The sequence below is a fragment of the Ammodytes marinus genome (genome assembly GCF_949987685.1).
Source record: "Ammodytes marinus genome assembly, chromosome: 15".
Taxonomy (NCBI): Eukaryota; Metazoa; Chordata; class Actinopteri; order Uranoscopiformes; family Ammodytidae; genus Ammodytes; species Ammodytes marinus.
Genome location: NC_137219.1, coordinates 15224338 through 15243799, shown reverse-complemented (window position 1 = coordinate 15243799; position 19462 = coordinate 15224338). Strand labels below are relative to the sequence as shown.

The 19462-nt window shown below is 41.9% G+C and overlaps 1 protein-coding gene across 1 annotated transcript; it reads right to left on the bottom strand.

Moving 5' to 3' along the window:
- Positions 1 to 46: 46 nt before the first annotated feature.
- pgfb (placental growth factor b) lies at positions 47 to 15201 on the bottom strand. The gene is made up of 7 exons (XM_080042128.1): positions 14583 to 15201; positions 5471 to 5507; positions 2471 to 2667; positions 2299 to 2378; positions 1663 to 1692; positions 1505 to 1567; positions 47 to 1410 (listed from the first exon to the last, which is right to left on the bottom strand). Exons 1-7 carry the CDS (start codon positions 14724 to 14726, stop codon positions 1389 to 1391), a joined length of 573 nt encoding a protein of 190 aa, XP_079898254.1. The 5' UTR covers positions 14727 to 15201; the 3' UTR covers positions 47 to 1388.
- Positions 15202 to 19462: the final 4261 nt, after the last annotated feature.

Below are 19462 nucleotides of genomic sequence, written 5' to 3'. Positions count from 1 at the left end.
ATTTTCATAGAACTTCTTTGTGTGTAGTACATGAAAAAAAACAGACATTATCAGTTTACATAACTACTTCAATTGATCCCTTCCTTATTGCAGTGTTTCCAAAAATAGACGAAGGAAGACACTGTGGTGTGGGGCTTATGGGAGTCTTGTTTCACCGGGGTGGTCACACACACATTAGTGCTATTAAACTGTAAATCAGACATACTGTTATATCTGGGAGAACTTTGCAATCACATAGAAAAAACAGAAAAACAATGATAATAATTGGTACTTCTTAATAGGCATCAATACCAGCTGAGTGCTGTTTGAGTGTAGTGGTAACTTTAGTGTTTATCTGCCCATTGCTACTGGGCTACTTCTTCCTGCAACACACTCACTGTTGTGCTTTGAAATAACCGTATGTGTTGTATTATTAAAACGCTGATTCTCGCAGGTCTGACTTATCCAAAGCACTGCCTTTTAACGGATTCAACAATATGATGAATATGATTCCATATTCGTTTATAAAACAAATGTAAAGGACACTGTATCCACTCCTTTCAAACCAATAGAGATAGAGCCATAGATTTCAAAGAACAATTTAGATTCAGGATTTATTCATGCGCAGTCATCTGCAGACACGTCTTCAAACCTCTCTGATAGATAGTGTTCTTATTAAGATAAAACACTTCAAACCCCATGCCTGGTCACATGGCGGTAGGCCTATGGAGGGAGAGGATTCATACACAACAGGCATCTGTGGCATCGCTCCTCTCATAACTGACAACAAGAAGATTAGGATAAGGTTGATGATGAGATTGATTGTGACTGACAACACTGTACTATGTCTAATCTTATGTATAGTTGACCTAGAAGTAAATTATTTGAATACAGAGCAGTTTTGAACACTGTTTCCTCCAAACACCAGAGGGAGACATTTCATCGCAAAGCAGCTGCAACACACGGCTGCTATCACAAGTCAAGGCTTCTGGGATAATGTCTTAGAAAAAGGATGACAAACTTTTTAAAGAAAAAGGTTGCTGGTCCAAATATATTCAGCTGTATCAATAAATATAGATTTTCAAAACAAGTGTAAACACCTTTAAATACCAGAGGAATGGACAAATTACAATAACTGATACAGTAACACTAATAACTAGTATAAAAGAGAAGGCGTCGGTCTGTTTGGTTCTACATTGCACTGGCTCCGAGGCGTGTCCATTGTGACAGTGTGTAACAGCAGTGTTTCCACCAATCAAACACACACATCCTGTCGTCGCAAAACCCATCAGCAGGAGAGCTCGTCACCCAAACAACCCAGCGGTTTGAGTCTGTGGCTGCAGATACTGATGCTGTCGAAATAAATAGCGAGCCACACTGCAACAGGGGGGTTCGGGTCGCCACTGCAGTTACCTTCGTGGGACCTGGCACCTGGCAAAAGCAAGACAGAACAATGCATCTTTAAAGCTGTGTTTTTATAGTTGGTGGGTATATGACATTCTTCGTCCCCAGATTGTGTCCTCACCTGTCACATTCTTTTGTTTTCTGTCTCTCCTTTCTCTTCCTTCCTCTTCCTCTTTGCCTTTTCCTGCAAGAGAAGCAACGTTAACATAGGCCTCCCTTATCAGAGACAGAATATTTTTTATGGTTTTCAACAACCTCAAAACGTATGTATGTACTTACCGTTCAACAGTCACAATAGGTTTCCTGATTCTGAGGAAAAAAATCATGAAATAAATTAAAAAGAAACATCCAGGTGCTTTAAGTATTTCCCAACCCTCTCCTAGAAATCTCAATTATACACAACTATTTAGTTGTAGAATTTGAGGGGGAACATAATTGCTGGATAATTTTTGCTGGCAAAAAACTATAGTGATGGATGGAGGTCCTATTCTTTTTTTGCAAACCAATAGCACAATAAATAATAAATAAACGATAGTGCTTTCAGTTCAATTCTTATAAAGAAAACAGGGACCACAATCTTTCCCTAACCTCTCTAACCAAAAGGCTTCTGTTGCCTAAACCTTACCTTCAGAAAACCATGCTTAAGTTGCTATGAGCAAATATTGCAAGAAACCCTAACATGTATGTCAAGGAACTTTTTTGCAGATATATTAAGAGTTAAGATTAAGCAACATTACATATTATAGACAACTTTATGACAAACAGTTCTTCATTATGTTGATAAAAAACTGTAACTCAGTTAGTATCACTGCGCTGTTGTTGTAGCCCACTACATACACTGATGTCTGGGAGACAGGGTTGATACGTGCATACTCATGAAATTTTCATGTCAAAAATAATGACTTGTTTTCTTACCTACATTCACATGTCTTATGCTCCACAAACATCAGCTCGACATATTCTTGGTCCGGCTCTGATGGCCTGATTTTCAACAGCTGAGGGATAAAACGAGTTAAAAATCATCAATAAAAAACACAATCTATTAAAATACATATAGCAATTATCTCGCACAATGTCCTGTTCCTACCTGCATGGTGACGTTTGTGGTGTGGGTGGGATGGCACTCCAGGTTTTCGTCCCCGCAGCAGCCTCCACACCTCACCAGTGGCACACAGGAGGGGCTGTAGATGTGCTCCACCTCTGTCGGGTACTCCTGCACCACCTCCACAAGCTTCTCAATGGTCCGGCAGAAGCTGCGACCCCACACCTCTTGGAACATCAACACTATGGATGAGAGGTGGAGGCTGAGTATGCCTTATGATGATTCAGCTTGTGTGGTCAGATACATGTCTATACAGTATATACACTTGAATCCCAATGCACTGTTATTGATACTGTCTTAAAAGTATCAGTCATTTCCACTATAATCCACCAATGGCAACCTTATACAATGTACACAGAAACCAGTGCAAGGCACTAGTGTGTATCCTGTTTTCATTTTGAAGTAAAAATGTTTGTTTAGTGTACTGTATGCTTTCCTGTGGGAGTATATGTGTGAAAGTGTCCCAGTTGCACAGTCTGTGGGGGAGGAACAGGGATGACTACGGCCGTACAAACAGAGAAGGAAGAGAAAACAAACATTGGAAACATGGCCATGAACAGAACCCTTTTGGAGCTGGAGCTGAGCTGGAGCTGAGCTGCCCCCACGCGCACCTCTGGGACTGCGGCGACCCCTGGGGGTCACCGCTTGGAGCCTGCCACCAAAACAGCTGTTTACGAAAGCAGAGGGGCTGGAAGAAGATGGCTGGGGAAGCATCTACGGTAGGGAGATGAGGCCACAAACTATAATGTAGTAATACAGTGCAAAGGGCCAGTTCACTGGCCAGTTACAGCTCCTTCAGCTTCAGCTGACTGTATGTTATCTGGCCTTTTCTGTTAAATGTCCTCAATTTATGTAACAAGCTCTAAAAGTCTTTAACATTCAATGAATTGCTCTTTGAGCAGCACTTATGTGTAGTGATGCGAGGAAGAAAGAGGATATGAAGGGAGAAGGTAACACGTGAGTAACCGCTGCAAGTCCAGACATGTCCTGCTGTTCTCTAAATGTAAATGAAAGTAATTGAATTTACATGCAAGATTAAATAATTTACATTAGGCAAATCTAATGTGGACCCCCTGTCATCTGAAGCTTTTTAAGTGAACAATACAATATCAGACTTTTGAACATTTGACTATCATTATATTATTCTATTTAGTCTTACTGACACCTGGTTGTGTCACCTGGTTGGAATATGAATCCGTTCCCCCCGGTCATATTGATACACACATTCCCCGACACACTGTCTGAGGAGGAGGAGTTGCTGCTATTTTAAACTCAAGCCTATTAATCAACCCTATATCTAAACCTAATCGTTGCTAGGGTTGCAAAGAGACAGAAAGTTTTGGGTAGCACCGTAGTAGTGCCTTGTTTTTAGTCTTTAACATCCAACCTGGGAAATAGGACAGCACATTTCCAACTGAAATTTTTATCTCAATTCAAAATTCAAAAATAAGATAATTGGGCAAAAAAGGTTAGCTCCAACTAAGGTATGACTCCCAAAGCAAACACTGTGAAAGCACTTGAAAGGAAATTGCGTTCCACCAACATTTTAGAATCTAGCTCAGTCTGGCATGATAGTCTTCAACATGTGGGAAAGCCCTCTGCAGTGCCAGAACTGCTTATGACTCATCATTAATGGTGGAAAAAAACAACAACCCTAGGTTCCAGCCTTTCCAAATAATCATAACTCTGTTGATCCTTGTATAGGCTATATAGCTCTCAGTAGTAACGACTTTCTGCGCTTCTTTGATGACACATTCTAGCTATTAGAGACAGAATTCGTCAACACCTTCCCTCAACCAATGTATCCTCAAACACAGGAACCTTAGGATAAGCTGCAAAGCTTGATATACAGTATATTTAGAATAGACTCCATCCAAACTATGCTGCTTAAGGAGGTTTTACCCTTAGCAGGTACATCTCTATTATATGTGATCCATCCATCTTTATTGACAGGCTATGCACCACAGTCCTTTAAGGTAGCAGTAATTCAACTTTTTCTTAAAAAAACTCAGGCATTTTAGCCATCTATAGAGCTATTTCTAATCTTCCCTTTCTCTTTCAGATCCTCTAGAAAGTATCCACCAAGCAGTTATATGTCTCTTAAGGACACAAAGGCCTGGAAGACCTGCAGTTCCCCGCTACTAAACTCAGACAAAACTGAAGTTATTGTGCTAGGCCCGAAACACCTTGGGAACACATTATCTAATAATATACAGTAGATACCCTGGCTGGCATTACTCTGGCCTCCAGCCCAACCATAAGAAATCTGGGAGTTATCTTTGATTAGGATATGTCCTCCCACAAGAAATTCCCACATAAATCAAATTTCCGGGCCTTTTTTTCCACCCACATAACATTGCAAAAAATCCGGCACACCCTATTACAAAAAGCTGCAACAAAAAAAAATTCAACGCATATGTTACCTCCAGGCTGGATTATTGCAATTCTCCTAATATGAGGCTGCCCCAACAAGTCTCTATAAAGGCTTCAGCTGATCCAGAATGCTGCTCCAGGTGAGCTTACAAAAACTAAAACAACAATTCATATCTCTTATATTAGCTCCTCTGCAAAAGCTCCCGGTAGATTTGAGAATAGAATTTAAAATACTTCTCTTAGTCCACAAGACCCTTCTTCGTAGTCAGGCACAATCATATTTTACGGATGATTTCTAATGTGATTTGGCACTGTATAAATGCAATTGACTTGACATGACTTGACATGCAAGATAGGAGAGATTTGTTATATTTGTATTTCCCAAACAGTGCATGTCAAACCACAGTATGAATGAATACACAAGTTATTTAGATATTTCTTCAGGTCTGGCATCCATTTATTTGGTTTGCATCAGACTGTGTGGTTTCAACCAAAAACACTATCAAAAACATGGTGTTACAACAGAATGACATTTTTCTTGTTTTCTCTTGTTGCAAATAATTGTTTTAAAAAGGAACACTCCCAACACAGAGGATTTCAGAATAATCTTACCTTCAGTTGTGCTGTTCGTGCTTGCCAGGGGTAGACTCTGCAAAACAGAAATAAAATGGACATGTAAAAAATGTATTGTTAATTCAGGGTCATGAGGTTCGAGTATATCATACAAAAAAACAAAAACACAAAACAAAACTGCCCTTTACATAAAGTCAGTAGCAGCCTGCAGTTACAGTAAGTTATCATATCAGACTCGAGTACCTTTGTCCTCTAGTGGTGATAGCTGGAACCACAGTGAAATAAAGCAGACAATCACACTTTTTACCCTTCACCCTGCAGTGGAAAAGTCTTTTTGACAGGCAGCAGATCCAGTCCCTCATATATATATATATTACTTTCCTCTGTTTAGGTTCAAAACCTGTTTCCTGTGGTGTAAGATTCAGCTCTCTATTTATTTTCCCATTGATGGTTTCCCCCTCCGTCTTGATTTTTTCCCATCATCCCATGATAAACAGAGTGCATTTCTCATTCGCCTGGGAAAACACAAAACCTCTAGTTGACTCCATCTCAGGAAGGGAACTCTACGTTTGATAAAATACCCTCCAGCAGCAGAGCTGCACTGGCGACAGACAACCTGCTTCCGCAAATCTCTCCCCATCACTGGTGTTGTATTTCCATTTTTGTCAAACACACAGACACACACACACACACACTGATGATAGTGTCACACATTTATTGGAAGTGAAATTTACTGAAGGTGCTGGACCAAAAGTTCTACGTACACAATGCGACAAGGACTTTCCCAAATGATGGCAAGAAAGACAGTTGCTTTTTACACCATCTGTCCATCGCTGAAATGCATTCATTTCCTGTTTTGAACCAAAATTAGTTTGAGGTTGAGGATAGCATCTGTCAGCGCAGTGCTACACTTCAGCCGACCCCTTCCAAACAATGTGATTAAAGAGGAATGTCCTGCTTTGATGATGATGATACATTCACACTCACACAAACATTTCAGAGGTTACCGGTAAAACGGTCAGTGAGATAAGTGTGTTTTTTGGGACAGCTCTTGCTGGAGGCTTCCAGTCAACCACTTGGTTTCAGTCCTCCCTATGTTAGAGGATCTGTTCAGGCAACTCCCCAAGTGGCTGGTCGGTCATCAGGCCAAAATGCTCCTCTCTGACAGAAGAGTTGTTCAAGTGTGTCGGCTTTACATTTGCACCACAGGATAGAACTCCGCTCGCAGAGTCTGGCTTGCATAGCACAGCATGGGAAAGTCACAGTTCAGTTTCAGTTATTGTTAAAAGTTACTTCCACCCTCTGGGGCGTTTTCATCCTCTTTGGCAATGGCAGGCGGATCACATAAATCCTTTTCCAGTGTTAATTGGCATATGATCTGCTCTCTCTCTTCTCGTCTATGGGTGTTCATAAGGCTGCCCCACATCACAAGGGATTTTTGGCTCGGGTCTGGGGTTTTGCCGTTCAGAATGTGGCGAGGTGGGGTTGGACTTTCTGACCTCGGCCTTGGGTTCAGCAGCCATGATGTGGCGAGGAAACACGTTTGGCACCTCGTGTGGTTGAGTACAGGGGAGTGAGCTGCCAGATTAGAGAAAGGCTGCATGAAGATCCTCACGTAGCCATTCCTTCCTTCTTTGCAGTATTACTAAGTGATTAATGTTGACTGGGAGGTAATAAAGCTTGTGGTGGGAGGGGTGAACCACTTTACATCAATACATGTGTATAAACTTGTCTCATAAATCCTACAGTCAGGCTTGCACTCTAAGTAGTCCTCAGCCAGTAGTATAGCTTCTTCAAATTCATTCCCTGATGACCTTTCGCAGGGAGTTTTTACTTTTCCTCACAGTGAGGGTCAAACATTGTCACGTGCCATGTTCATTTATTGTTTTAAAAAATGTGGGTGTTAAGACCTTAATCTAACTATGATTTAGGGCTATAAGAGTAAAATGTACTTGACATGACTATACATTATTTTACTCTTGGCTAATAAAGGATGTGTTGTATGAAGGACATTTGGATTTTGAAAAATGCAAAAACTGGTGTGAAATGATTAAACTAAATTAGCAAACTTAACTTAAAATGAAAAGAACAACAACAACAATAAAGGAAAACATTCCTGTTCGCACGGAAGGAAAAATAGCAAGACTGTGCTGAGTTTGCGGGCCTGTTTTCGATCTCAAATAAAGCTTCTGATGGTGGGTCAAACATCATAACATTGAGGGCCGCATAGGGAAATCAACACATATCGAACTGATCAATTGCAGCTTGTCATGACCAATTTGATATTATTTTATTGATCAATTGTCAAATGTTTTCAGTGCTAGCTTTGTGCCAGAGAGCATCTTCTCATTGCCATTCTCATTGGTTAATCTGGTTCTCAAAGAGTAAAGTGCCTATGAGCAGATCTCCTTTGCACTAGGCTATGTGTAAGTGAGCAGATAGCTTGAGCGGGAGAGGGTTGGATTGGAGCGTCTACAGCAGTTAACTGTTAAAGTAAGTTCCTCTATAAGTCTCTAGTGAAAGTCTGTGAGCTGCTGGCTGAGAGCTTGGGTCAGATCAGAGGACCAGTTGTGTCCCCGGGCTCCTGCTGTCAGGCCACAGAGGCTCCGGGCCTCATTACTCTCCACTCCCACACAGCTGAACTGCGTCATCTTTAACCTCCTTGCTTAAGTCTGTCAGAGGAAGGGCAGCATGCGTAGGGAGCAAAAACAAAACATGACGGGGGGGACCCAGCATTAAATGGTCGTAAAAGAGTTTTCAACAAGCTGGGAAGGGTTGGGGGGTGGTGGTGGTTGTGGCGATGGGCCTACTCAACAGCAGGTACTGAGGCTGATACCCAAAAAGATCTGGACACAAGCCAGCATATTCCGCAGTGTGTTATTGTTAAGTCGTGTAAATAAAACGCAGATAGGTTTGCCTGACAGATCAGACTGAATACATAGCTGGTCCTGGGTGACTGACTGGGCTGGAAAATCGTGCAGAACTGGATTAAATCATCTAGATTTATATTCTCTTTTAGGATTGCAAAACAATGACTGTGAGGGTGAGCCATGTGCTGTCTTGTCTCCAAGTCATTGGAAATTAAAATAATTTCAAGAAGCCCTGTTAGTGTGACAACGCTCTTTTATTTCATTGTACTTTGAACCCAGGAGATGGAAGGCAAAAGTATAATGGGAGTGGACATGCACTAAAAATTAAATTCTTCTTGCATGAAATTTGTAAGCAAATGGTTTATATACAATAGTCTGGTGTAACACACAATATGCTCAATTAGATTAGAAATCATACTGTATAGTTGACAATGCCAACATGTTTTCTGTTTAAGACTGAGTGAAAATAGTTGGTATTTTCACTTATCGAACTCAACAGCGTCAGTCCAAGAGTTTTTTCTTCAGTTGGCAGGTTTTCACTGAAAAGCTGCTTTCACCTTCATTTCACAAGAACCTCCCTTATTTGGTGTAGTGTGAGCAAGAGAAGGATTTCAGTTACAAATCCTTATTAGCAGGGCGGAAAAAAATACTTAAAACCATGAAATGAACATCGGATTATGACTAGTTAGCACACAAATCTTATCGTGAGTAATACAAAGTTGTATACTGATGCTATTGCAGCTGTATTATCGGATTTGTAGTCGTCTGACGAGGCTCCTTCCTCATCTCTGACAAACTACAGCATCAGTTTCAGGTTGAGTGGACTAACAGAGGCTTGTGAGGCAAATATTTTACACAGAACCACTGTACACATTTCATAGTTTAAGCATGATCAGGATCTCTCTGCACTTGGTTTAATTTTGGACTGATTGGATTTTCGGAAAACCCCTCTTAAATTCTTCTCGACTCTGGCAAATAAAGATCCCAGCTAGATGGGCATCGTGCCATTATTTATAATGCTTTCACAAAAACAGTCTACTTTAAAACTTAACCTTGAGGGTAAGGGTGACAGTGTGGATAAACAGAGCATGGATGAGATGCAGGCTTGTGGTTTGGTAATGTCCGTCAACTACATATGCTCTTGCACAGAGTATTTGAATTTAATTGGAGCAACACATGCAGGAGGGAAGTGTGTAGCAAAAAAAAGTTTAGTTTTAGGAAAAGCACAGCTGGCAAACATCCCAGCCATAATCCAGACCAGTAAAGCACCTGCATCTCCAACTCACTGAAAACCTATATGCCAGAGGGGGGAGGACTGGGTCCTGGATTTGGTCTGAGTGAAGCTTGACTTGTGAACACGAGACCACACAGGACAGAGAGCACTAAAGCAGAACGAGGGAATACAAACACAGGGACAGCCAGATGAGTGAAAAGCAGACCCGCCTCCCTGCCTCACTGATCTTCCTCATCCATCCTTTATCGAGAGCCAGATTCCACATCATCAACACCATGACCGCAACATTAATTCTCAGGCCTCTTGCACGGCCTGCAGGTCACTGTATCTATTCTCTGACACTACAAAAAAATAAGAAAAAAAGACAGGTTCTGTTTTGTATACATGCTGTGGGTGAACCTACAATGCCAGTGCAGGTCTGACAGTATCCAGCTGGGTCTCTAGGGGTGGTCATGTCAGGGCTTGTGATCACAGAGCACTGCCAAAACACCAACAGAGCTTCAAGGGAAAATGTGGTAAACGTGCCACAACTATTTCTCAAGTCAATCTGGAAGAGTGGCGCCTTTGAAATCCACAGTTTAGGAGAACTGACACACTTTCAGTGTCGCAAAGATACAGGAATAAACATTTATACTACGGGGAAACACAAAATAGTTCAACATTTTGGGGAATGAGCTCATTAGCCGCCCTGCTGTTAGATGAGAGGATATGCCACATATGAAGCCAGTCAGCTCTCAGTGCTATCTTAGATTAGCATAAAGACTGGGAACGGTGGAGCTTGCGTCTCTTAGCTAGAAAGGTAACAAAATCCACCAGCAGCTGTAAAGCTCACTAACTGACGTGTTATATCTTGCTTATTTAATCCGACCAAAAACCAAATGTGTGATAATTAGAAGTTGTGGGTTTACTGGGTTTTATTTGTGTCATAAGCTTTCTTGGCTGGAGGCAGCTATTTCCTGGAGCCTCAACAGTGATGACAAGGAGATTCAGGAAGTCACTGCACCTGGCTAAGAAACAGTCTGACGCCTAACCGCTTGTAAAATTAAAACTTTTAATACTTTGTTTTTCAGAGCTATTTTTCTGCACCACTTTGACTCTATGCTATGATAACCGTTTACCATTTAGCAAGAAAGCAAATACACATATTTCCCTAAATTTGAAATTGTTCCTCTAAGACACCTTTTCAACATAAAGATAACGATATACTTTAAAATGATCCTTAAGTCTTCTGCAATGAGTCCGGGAATGTTATCATGTTTTCTTTGAGCATATACGGTGCAGTGACAGGGGAGAAGTAAAGGTCCATATAAATGTTGATTTAGAAGAACACCATTTCCTAAGCATAAGTCCATTAATGCCTGTACTAATGTCCCCCTTGAGACACACACACAGACAGACAGACACACACACACACACACACACACACACACACACACACACACACACACACACACACACACACACACACACACACACACACACACACACACACACACAAAACCACTGTATAAACCATGCAGCCCGTCAGCAAACATACACACACACGACACAGGTCTTGAGATAAGGCTGACCGGTGGTAATTGTGGTCTCTATTACAGTAAACGTTGTTCTCCCTGTGTAAACCACAGTAAATTACATCCAGATGGGAGATTAAAGCTTGCTGAGTAGACGGCTGCCCCGAGCGCCACCGCTCCTCCTCCTCCTCCGCAGGAGGAAGGAGAAATCCATATTTCCTGATTGCGATTGCGACGCTCCCTTGGGATGGGACATTACAACCAGAGAGAAATACCACAACAACGCAAATAAGAGCCCTATCAGTCAGCAGGTCACTACCACTGCATGGGCCCTTATGCAAGAAAGAGGTGCAAGAAAGAACATGACTGTTTAAATGTTGCATTGTCCATAACTGAGCTGCATGGATTGTGAGGAACTGAAAACCAGACGTGGTGTTTATGGTAAATGTTTTACATATCTTAAAAAATGCTCACAAGGCTCCATTGTAACGTGAAGTGTGACGCTAATGCCATCTGCACTTATAGCTACTTATGAACAAGTATAAGAAAAACACGCCCATGCACACAAACAGAGGCACATGTGTTCAATACAGATGGTCAGACTCAAGTATTGTTTTGCTGCTGGTGATGACGTTAAGGAAACACCTGTGTAACGTCACGTCCTCACACACGCACATACAGATACAGGAGTTGCCCTCTTTTCTTTCATCAGGAACATGCTTCACCTTTAAAGTGATGAGTCCAACTGTCTCGCAAAGACAAACGAGTTAAGCGGGATAGGTTTGCTATATTTGGAACTAAGGCTAGATCAAAGGAAAAATGCTGTATTTCAAAATAGATAAAGCGTTTTAATCTCATACCAAATAGGCTTATAATTCTCATCCTTCATTGAATTTCTTGAGCATCCAATTTTTTTTTTTTTTTTAGAGAGAAAGGATTCCTGAGTTGTGCACCACACCACGTCTCCATAGTGTTACTCCCTTGGAGACGCTGACTAATGTCTGACAGGTTCAGGTTGTGTTGATGCAAGATTTCACTTGAACATTTCCCGGACAATACAAGATGTATTGTAAACAAACCATTCTGGTGTCTTCTTCTTTAAGGCGGGGATATGTCAAATGGGCAATCTACAGAGTGAAGCACATAGGCAAGGTTTAGACAGTGCACATGAGAACGGAGGCTGTCGAGGAATGTGAACAAAATAACCCATGGATGGCAGTTATATCATATTCTCCATTAGACAGCCATAGAGACCGGGTGACTGAGAGGACACCATTGTTCCAAAGGGAAGCCCAGGTGCTTCCACACTCCATTGAGAGCTATACTGTATATGTACGAGGCCAGGTTCAGACGATGAATCTTACTGTACATGAAAACAGATAGCAACGGATTATTTGGATTTACAGGTATCGAGACAACAGCATTCCTATCAGTTGTATCAGCTGTAGCAGTAATAAACAATGTTAACCACCCTGTCTCGGCTACTCCACACTCACAGACGTGAATGACATCATGAGTCACAAGGCTGCTGACTGCAGCGTCAGCTGTAACGGTAATAAAACCATTCTTCATTATCAAATAGTGGCACGTATTTATGGGTAGGACATCTCAAAGACCAACCTTTATAAATGGCAATCCCAACCACACGGCCAATGTTTGCTTTCTCCACATTGGTACGCCAGTCTGACTGTTTACTGGCAAACACCAGAAGAGTCTCACTTTGTTACTATGACTTGAATAGAAATTCTGCTGGTGTGAGCATCACTTGTCTGCTAAAAAATGTGTAATATTTAGTTCTTCAGACATAGTTTTGGCCCAATTGTCAGGCCTACGTGAGTCTTTTCACTACAGCAGGAATCTGAACAACTTCTTCCTTTAAAGCTGATCTTTCAAAATAAAGCAATTAATAGCAACTGAAGGGTTGGATAAGAGCCTCAGCAACAAGCGTAGATCCTCGTGGACTTTGACCTGACAGATCCAGGTTGTTGGATATCTTAGCTGTTTGGTTTACATTTGCTGTCAGCCATTTAACCGGCTACATGCTTAGCGCCCTGGATTTTGTCACTTGTATTTTGACTGAGCAGGCCACGAGCTGATTATGAGGATAAGTGGAGATGTGGTGATCCCGTGGCACTCCCGCTCACTCTCAACTCAGCAACAGCTGCAATGTCTCCAGGAAAAAGGGAATCTGGTGGGACGTGGAGCTTTTTCCAACCTTGAGAGCCTTAGAGCATGACTACGCTATTTCTATATGTGGACTGCAGTCTGGCAAAAGGGAAAACTAAAGCAGAGTACTGTGACAGTTGCAGTGATGGTGTGAATGGCCTGGTTTTGCATTAAACATGAGGGCCTCCACAGATAGCTGCGAGCCTTCAGCCACCTTGGGAGGAAATCAGACACTGAATGGACACAAGAGCCCAAGCTTAGGTTGGCACATGTCCCTTTGTCCAATGGCACATCCTCTTACAAGTGTTTCTAAAGTGCGGCACAGGCCTTTGAATGAGTTCTTCCTCAAGTGTCAGCTCTGTCCTGTTATTGCCTATTTTCAATATGAGACTCAAAAGCCAATGCCAGCGGGCAGCAGAGAACAGACCAGCTTTGTATTAATAAACTGCACACACCGAATAGTGATATGGATAAAGTTTTAAAAGAGTAATAGATTTTAGCACACACACACATACACACACAAACTTGCTCATCTTTATTGGCTGTGTTATCTACACTGTATGTAGCTGTTCAATTTGCCAGATATATGATGTGATAAAACAAGACAGGACTGGTGCAGATGAGGACTGAAGACTGCACTGAACATCCCTGCCAGTTTGACTTGATTCACTGCCAACTCCTTCAGTCTGTCAGACTAAGCAGCTCGCTCCCTCACCAGGATCTGTTTCCTCTACTGTTGCCAAGTTTAAAAAACTAGACATATTACCATTCCAATATTAATTGGAGATTCATTTTTTAGGGAACTTCTCAACTTAATGGATATTACTCTGCAAAAAATAAAAGGAATACAAAAAAACAAATATCAACAACAACAAAAAGATCTCAGTTTTCAAGAAAGGAAAGTATCCGTGTCAGCCAAAGCACGTAATTATAAGCTTAGTGGCTTCACCAAATATAACAGTGAGTCACTTCGTGTCATGTGCTCCAGAGGCACAGAGAGTGATGCAGTTTGTCACGTTTCATCTTATGAATGAAGTGAGTGAGCAAGATTCCGCTGGTTCGAAGCGGAACGAAGGTGTCAGGCACAGCGCAAGCGGTTATTATCACTTCAACCGCAGACTTCTGGTTCAGACAGGGACATGTCTCTTTACACGTCTAACAAAAGGCGCATTATTTAAAAAAGAAAAATGTATCTATTCCAGATTTTGCATTATTGCTTTGTAGTTTTAGCAGGAGACACGTGGCAGAACCAAAACATATCTTTAGTGATGTCTAATGTTGGGGAATATTTGGAAAGAAAACAACATATTTTCTCCCTCCCCTCCCTCCCCCCTGAGCATAAAGTTCAACTGAGTGTTATATCCTACCTGTGCAGGTGAGAGCAGCAGATAAAGCGCCAGCACAGCCTGGAAGACAAAACTGCGTTTCATTCCGCGATGCCTGCGAGTGGAGAGGGGATGAGGGCTCCTCGTCCCGACGCGCACAACCAAGCAATCCAACCAAAGTCCCATACTCCTCAGGAAAAGTGAATAGAGATGCTGACCGGGAATCTCCTCGTCATCCGCTCCCGGCTTGGTAATGCTGAGAATGAGTGCGAGTCACGTAGCTCCTGCCGCTGCTCGCGTGTGTAACCTGATGAAGTGGATTGTGCTTACTAATAATAAGGGCCCGGAGGCGATTTGGATGGTGCTGTTGCGACAAAGTAATGCCGTCAAAAGAATCAATGTTTTATTTATTTTTATTTTATTTTCCTTTTTTTAATATTCCAACGTAACATCAACTGAATCAAAGCACGAAACCTAACACCACTCTAATGTCTGCAGCATGGAATAGTTGTGGCAGCCACTTGTGAAAAAGCATAATCAGACAGTTGGTAAGAAAAAAAGAGAGATAGATAATTCAGTCCAAAAGCGTCAATTCGGTCCAAAATACAACTTCCACGAAGTAAGTTGCAGCGATAGTTCCAGTTTCCACTCCTGCTCTGAGCTCGGGTCGGCAGAAAAAACACAATTGCCTCTAATTGCACCACACCAGTACCTTTTCAGAAGCTGTCCATTTAAATCTCCTCCCCTTCCATGTCCTGCTCTCTGCTCTGCTTCTTGTGCCCTAGCTCGCTGATGAGATGAGGCTTTGCTTTACTTTTCTTTTTTTTCTCCCCCCTGACTTCCCCTTTTCAGCTGCAACATGTAGATGGCAAATGTATGTGATGCTGTAAAATGGTTATCTCACAGATTGTGACACTGCTGTTCATGCTTTATTTCTGACTTCTAGACTATATACACCACAGGTGATTTACAGGGCAGAGTATACAAATACCTGCTGAGAAACCGTCTTCTGAGTACTCTGGGAGAGCTATTTGGGCAAGGTAAACATTTAGAGATCTTTTTCAGTTGCGACATGGACGGTGTAGTTGCGGTGCTGGCTCCGGGATGCACTGCACAGGCATTTTCCCCCTCTGAGGCTCTAGTGGAGTTTGCTGAGACAGAAAAGGGGAGATCCCGTTACTGTTGACACATAGAGTTAATCTTCAGTGTGCGACTTCTGTGTTTGGAGAAACCCTGGAACCAAAGGATTCCTTGTGGGCTTCCGTGCATTCCTTCGATGGTGCTGAATAGCTCCACTGCCTCTTTCTATTGTACAGACCACACTCAGGAGTGTGGTGTTTCTAAACATCTCAGACACTTTAAGCAGTGTAAGCCATCCCCCTCGTTACCCATCCTCCCAGGCAGAGCAGTAAGTGCAAAATGGTCAGACATTTCCTCTAAATATGCTGGGCAATATCACAGTAGTCTTTTCCTAAATTGTATCTCTAGATGGCAATGATGGGTTCAGTGTGCTCTTGGAAATGCAGGGAGAGGAGAGAATGAAGGCAAAGCACACCGACTCATTTAGGAGCTGAACTCTTCAATTATTTCTGTTTTAGCCTTGTCTCTCTATAGCTGTGCAGCCATTGTGTTTGGATAGTGAGCTTTGTGTCTTACAAAAGTAACAATCTTCTCCTTCTGAGTGCCTTTTTATCCTCTGTAACTGCAGTATTGCCAGTGCAGTTGGACCAGACATGGCCTAGTAGCTGTTTCTGTTGTCTGAGTATAGCTAAACTGAAAACCGCCACTGCTGTGTGTGGATGTTGTGCGAGGGATTTTCACATTTTGTTTCCAACATTTGGAATGGATGAGCTGAAGGCCGTCGCCACACAGACTTTGTTTGCTCAGAGGACGGAGCCAGACCCTTACAGCCGTCTCGCCCATCTGCTCAGTGATCTATCTGTGTTTTTAAAGGTGCAGCAGCTGATAGGGACTAATAAGATCACACAAACTGTTTGCACTATAAATACCCGCTGACAAGGCAAGCAAACCTGGCTCGAGTGATAGCGTACTCCGGGGGGTTGGATGGGAGATGGATCTCTGTGCCGCCAGATCACGAAAAACAACCTTGAGGGCCCTCATTGCTTTGGCTCAAACCACAAAGCATGATAGATAGTTGGCGGTGAGTCTTCATTTTGTTGTGTTTGGAGGAACAAGGAGTGTCATTCCTGCCTCGGTTCAATAGTCACTGTTTCAAAGATGTGGTTCCAACCAGACCAAAGTTCATTAAAATAAAGGCCTTTGTTTCCAGCCCTCTGTGCAGATGGGTGCGGTTGTTTTCACCAGGGATTAAGAAATGTCTGAAAAAGCTTAAAATGATCCAGAAATGATATATAAGGATCAAAATGTCAGCTGAACCTCTTCTCTAATTGGGCGATTCGCCTTCCTGATGGAGGGAAAGTCAGCTGGTGGAATATATGGGTCCCTCGCAGTCTGCCGTGTCTCTTGATGTTGTGAAAACCAAACGGGTGGCTCTCAGGGACTGCAGTAAGCACATTTCCATTTTGCTGTTGACCCCTCATTTTCCCAGATTGCAGAGTAAAAGGTAAACAGATGAACAACATTAATGATGTCCATTCATCATTGTTGGGGCAGCTTTGGTTTCCTCCACAGTGGGGCCTTTGAGGGGAAGGTGGAGAGCCAGGGAGCCCCTTACTTTGAAGGATCTCATTAATAGTTAGAGCCCTACAGGGAGACCAACGTTTATGTGGAAGACATAAGTTAGTCTCTTTATAGTACTTACTTATTTAACACTAATAGATCACACTAAAACCTAACGGAGCCAATAGAGAAGACTGGAGAAGACAACCTGAAAAGGAGCATTGTGGGAGATTATGTAATATGAGTTTTACTCATGTTGGACCACCTGGACAGCAGAGCCAAACAGGATATGACGATATTCAACATCCAGACCCTTTCTTCCTGCCATTAATTAGATGTGACAAACCATGAATCTTTTCCTCCTGCACCTACTGTATTATTGTGAAGACAACTATATTTGAAATAACTGGCAAACAGGAAGTGCTCCTGCCATGCGTCAAAAGCTGCTTACCATTGCCTAAGGTGATTAGCATCAAATCACAACAAGTTCTTTCATTTAAAACATGTCAAATCCTGTTTACACTTCCGCACTACATTGACATATTTTTGTCTCAGACACTTTGTTTTGTTGCAAGGATGTCAGGTGTCATCCTGTTTTCATGCCCAGTCTGCTCATGTGTGAGCATTGTTTCATTCTGTAGGAAGCCAGTCAACATGTTACCAGACAATTGAAGGCTATTTCAGTCTTGAGGAATCACGAATCAGTCACTGCAAAAATCTCCAGGCAACTTTTATGCAGCTGTGTCTTGAACATCACAATGACAGTCGGCTGCGGTAACCACAGGCTGGTTACAGTATGTCACAAGAATATATTGCGCAGTCATTTCTGCTTAATTTGAAAAGCAAATAAAAGAAACCATGTGGCATTCAATCAATGCTAAGCAAAGTATTCAAATGAATGCTTGTGGGAAAGGTTTGATAGAGTCTATTGTGTGTTCTAAATTATTTTTTAAGTTGTTCAGTGGAAGTAATTTTAGGAATACATCTGCAGTTGATGTCCTCATAACTACTCTGACACAACTTTGACATTTTGGGAAATGCACTTGATGAAACGATTGATACCACTCTTATCTTCTGTACTTCTAGCTAGAGCTAAAGGTTAGTCTAGCATAAATACTGGAAGTGATGGGAAACCGCCAGCCAGGCTATAGTAATATACTCCTATCAGCACCACCAAAGCATTTAGAAATATACAAATGAAAGATTGTGTTCTTTATGGCCAGGTGCATGCAGTAACAAAAGCTCTGGAAAAATTGATACACTATTCAACAAGACATTTTTACTGTACCTCTGGTATTCTGATTTTGTAACTTAGAAGCGAGCAAGGCTAGCTGTTTCCACTGCTTTCAGTCTTGAAGCTAAACTAAGATAAGCTAACTAACCTACTGGTTCCAGCTCCATAATTGACATAGCCTACTATGTGAGAGTGGTATATTTTTTATCATCTCTACCGCAACAAAAAAGTTCAAAATAATTGTTTATTTATTTGAATGATTTTAACATATGAGGCAGTCTGCTTGTATTCGCTAACATCTGCCGACGGACTGATCCAGGTCTAGAGATCTAGAGGCCTGTCAATGAGGAGCACACGGCAGCAGCAGCAGCGCTCTGAAAGGAAACGGAGTGTTTGTATAAGATAAAGTTTCATCACCTTCACAAGCTGAGGCGACAAGGCCCAACGGTGGGTAATATGGAAACGGAAAAAAATAAATAAAACAGCACTGAGAGTGAGTTATCACGGCTCGTGTCATTGCCAGTGGTAAAAGCTGTTAGCGTTATAAATGAAGAGCGAGGTGGACAAACTTTGCGGAAGTGGTCCCACAGTCAGAGAGCAGGTTATAACTCAGGCCTGTGGTGATACTCTAAACTCCATTAAGAGGTCCCACATGTGGTGCACATTCACGAGTTCATGAGTTGACGCGGTAGGTGGTGGTGGTTCATCCTGGGCCGTTAAACAGATACATGAGATGCTTTTAACATCCCTCTAATACTTTAAAACTTAATTTTCAAATTATAACCCCACCACACTTATATTGAATGTAAATGTAATGTGCACTTTGTCAATCTTGAGCAGGTGCAGTAGGGATCAGATTAGGCTACTCTGTAAACACTCTTCTTGTAAACTTTGTATTTTTTCAACCCTTTGACATGTTGTTAAAAAAGATTAAGGAGGAGGACACTAATGGAATATACACTTTAATAGTTAATGTTACACTAAGATGGATTGGCAGTGATATTAGATTTATTCCTAGAAGGGGGAGACACTTAAGTAAACATGAACT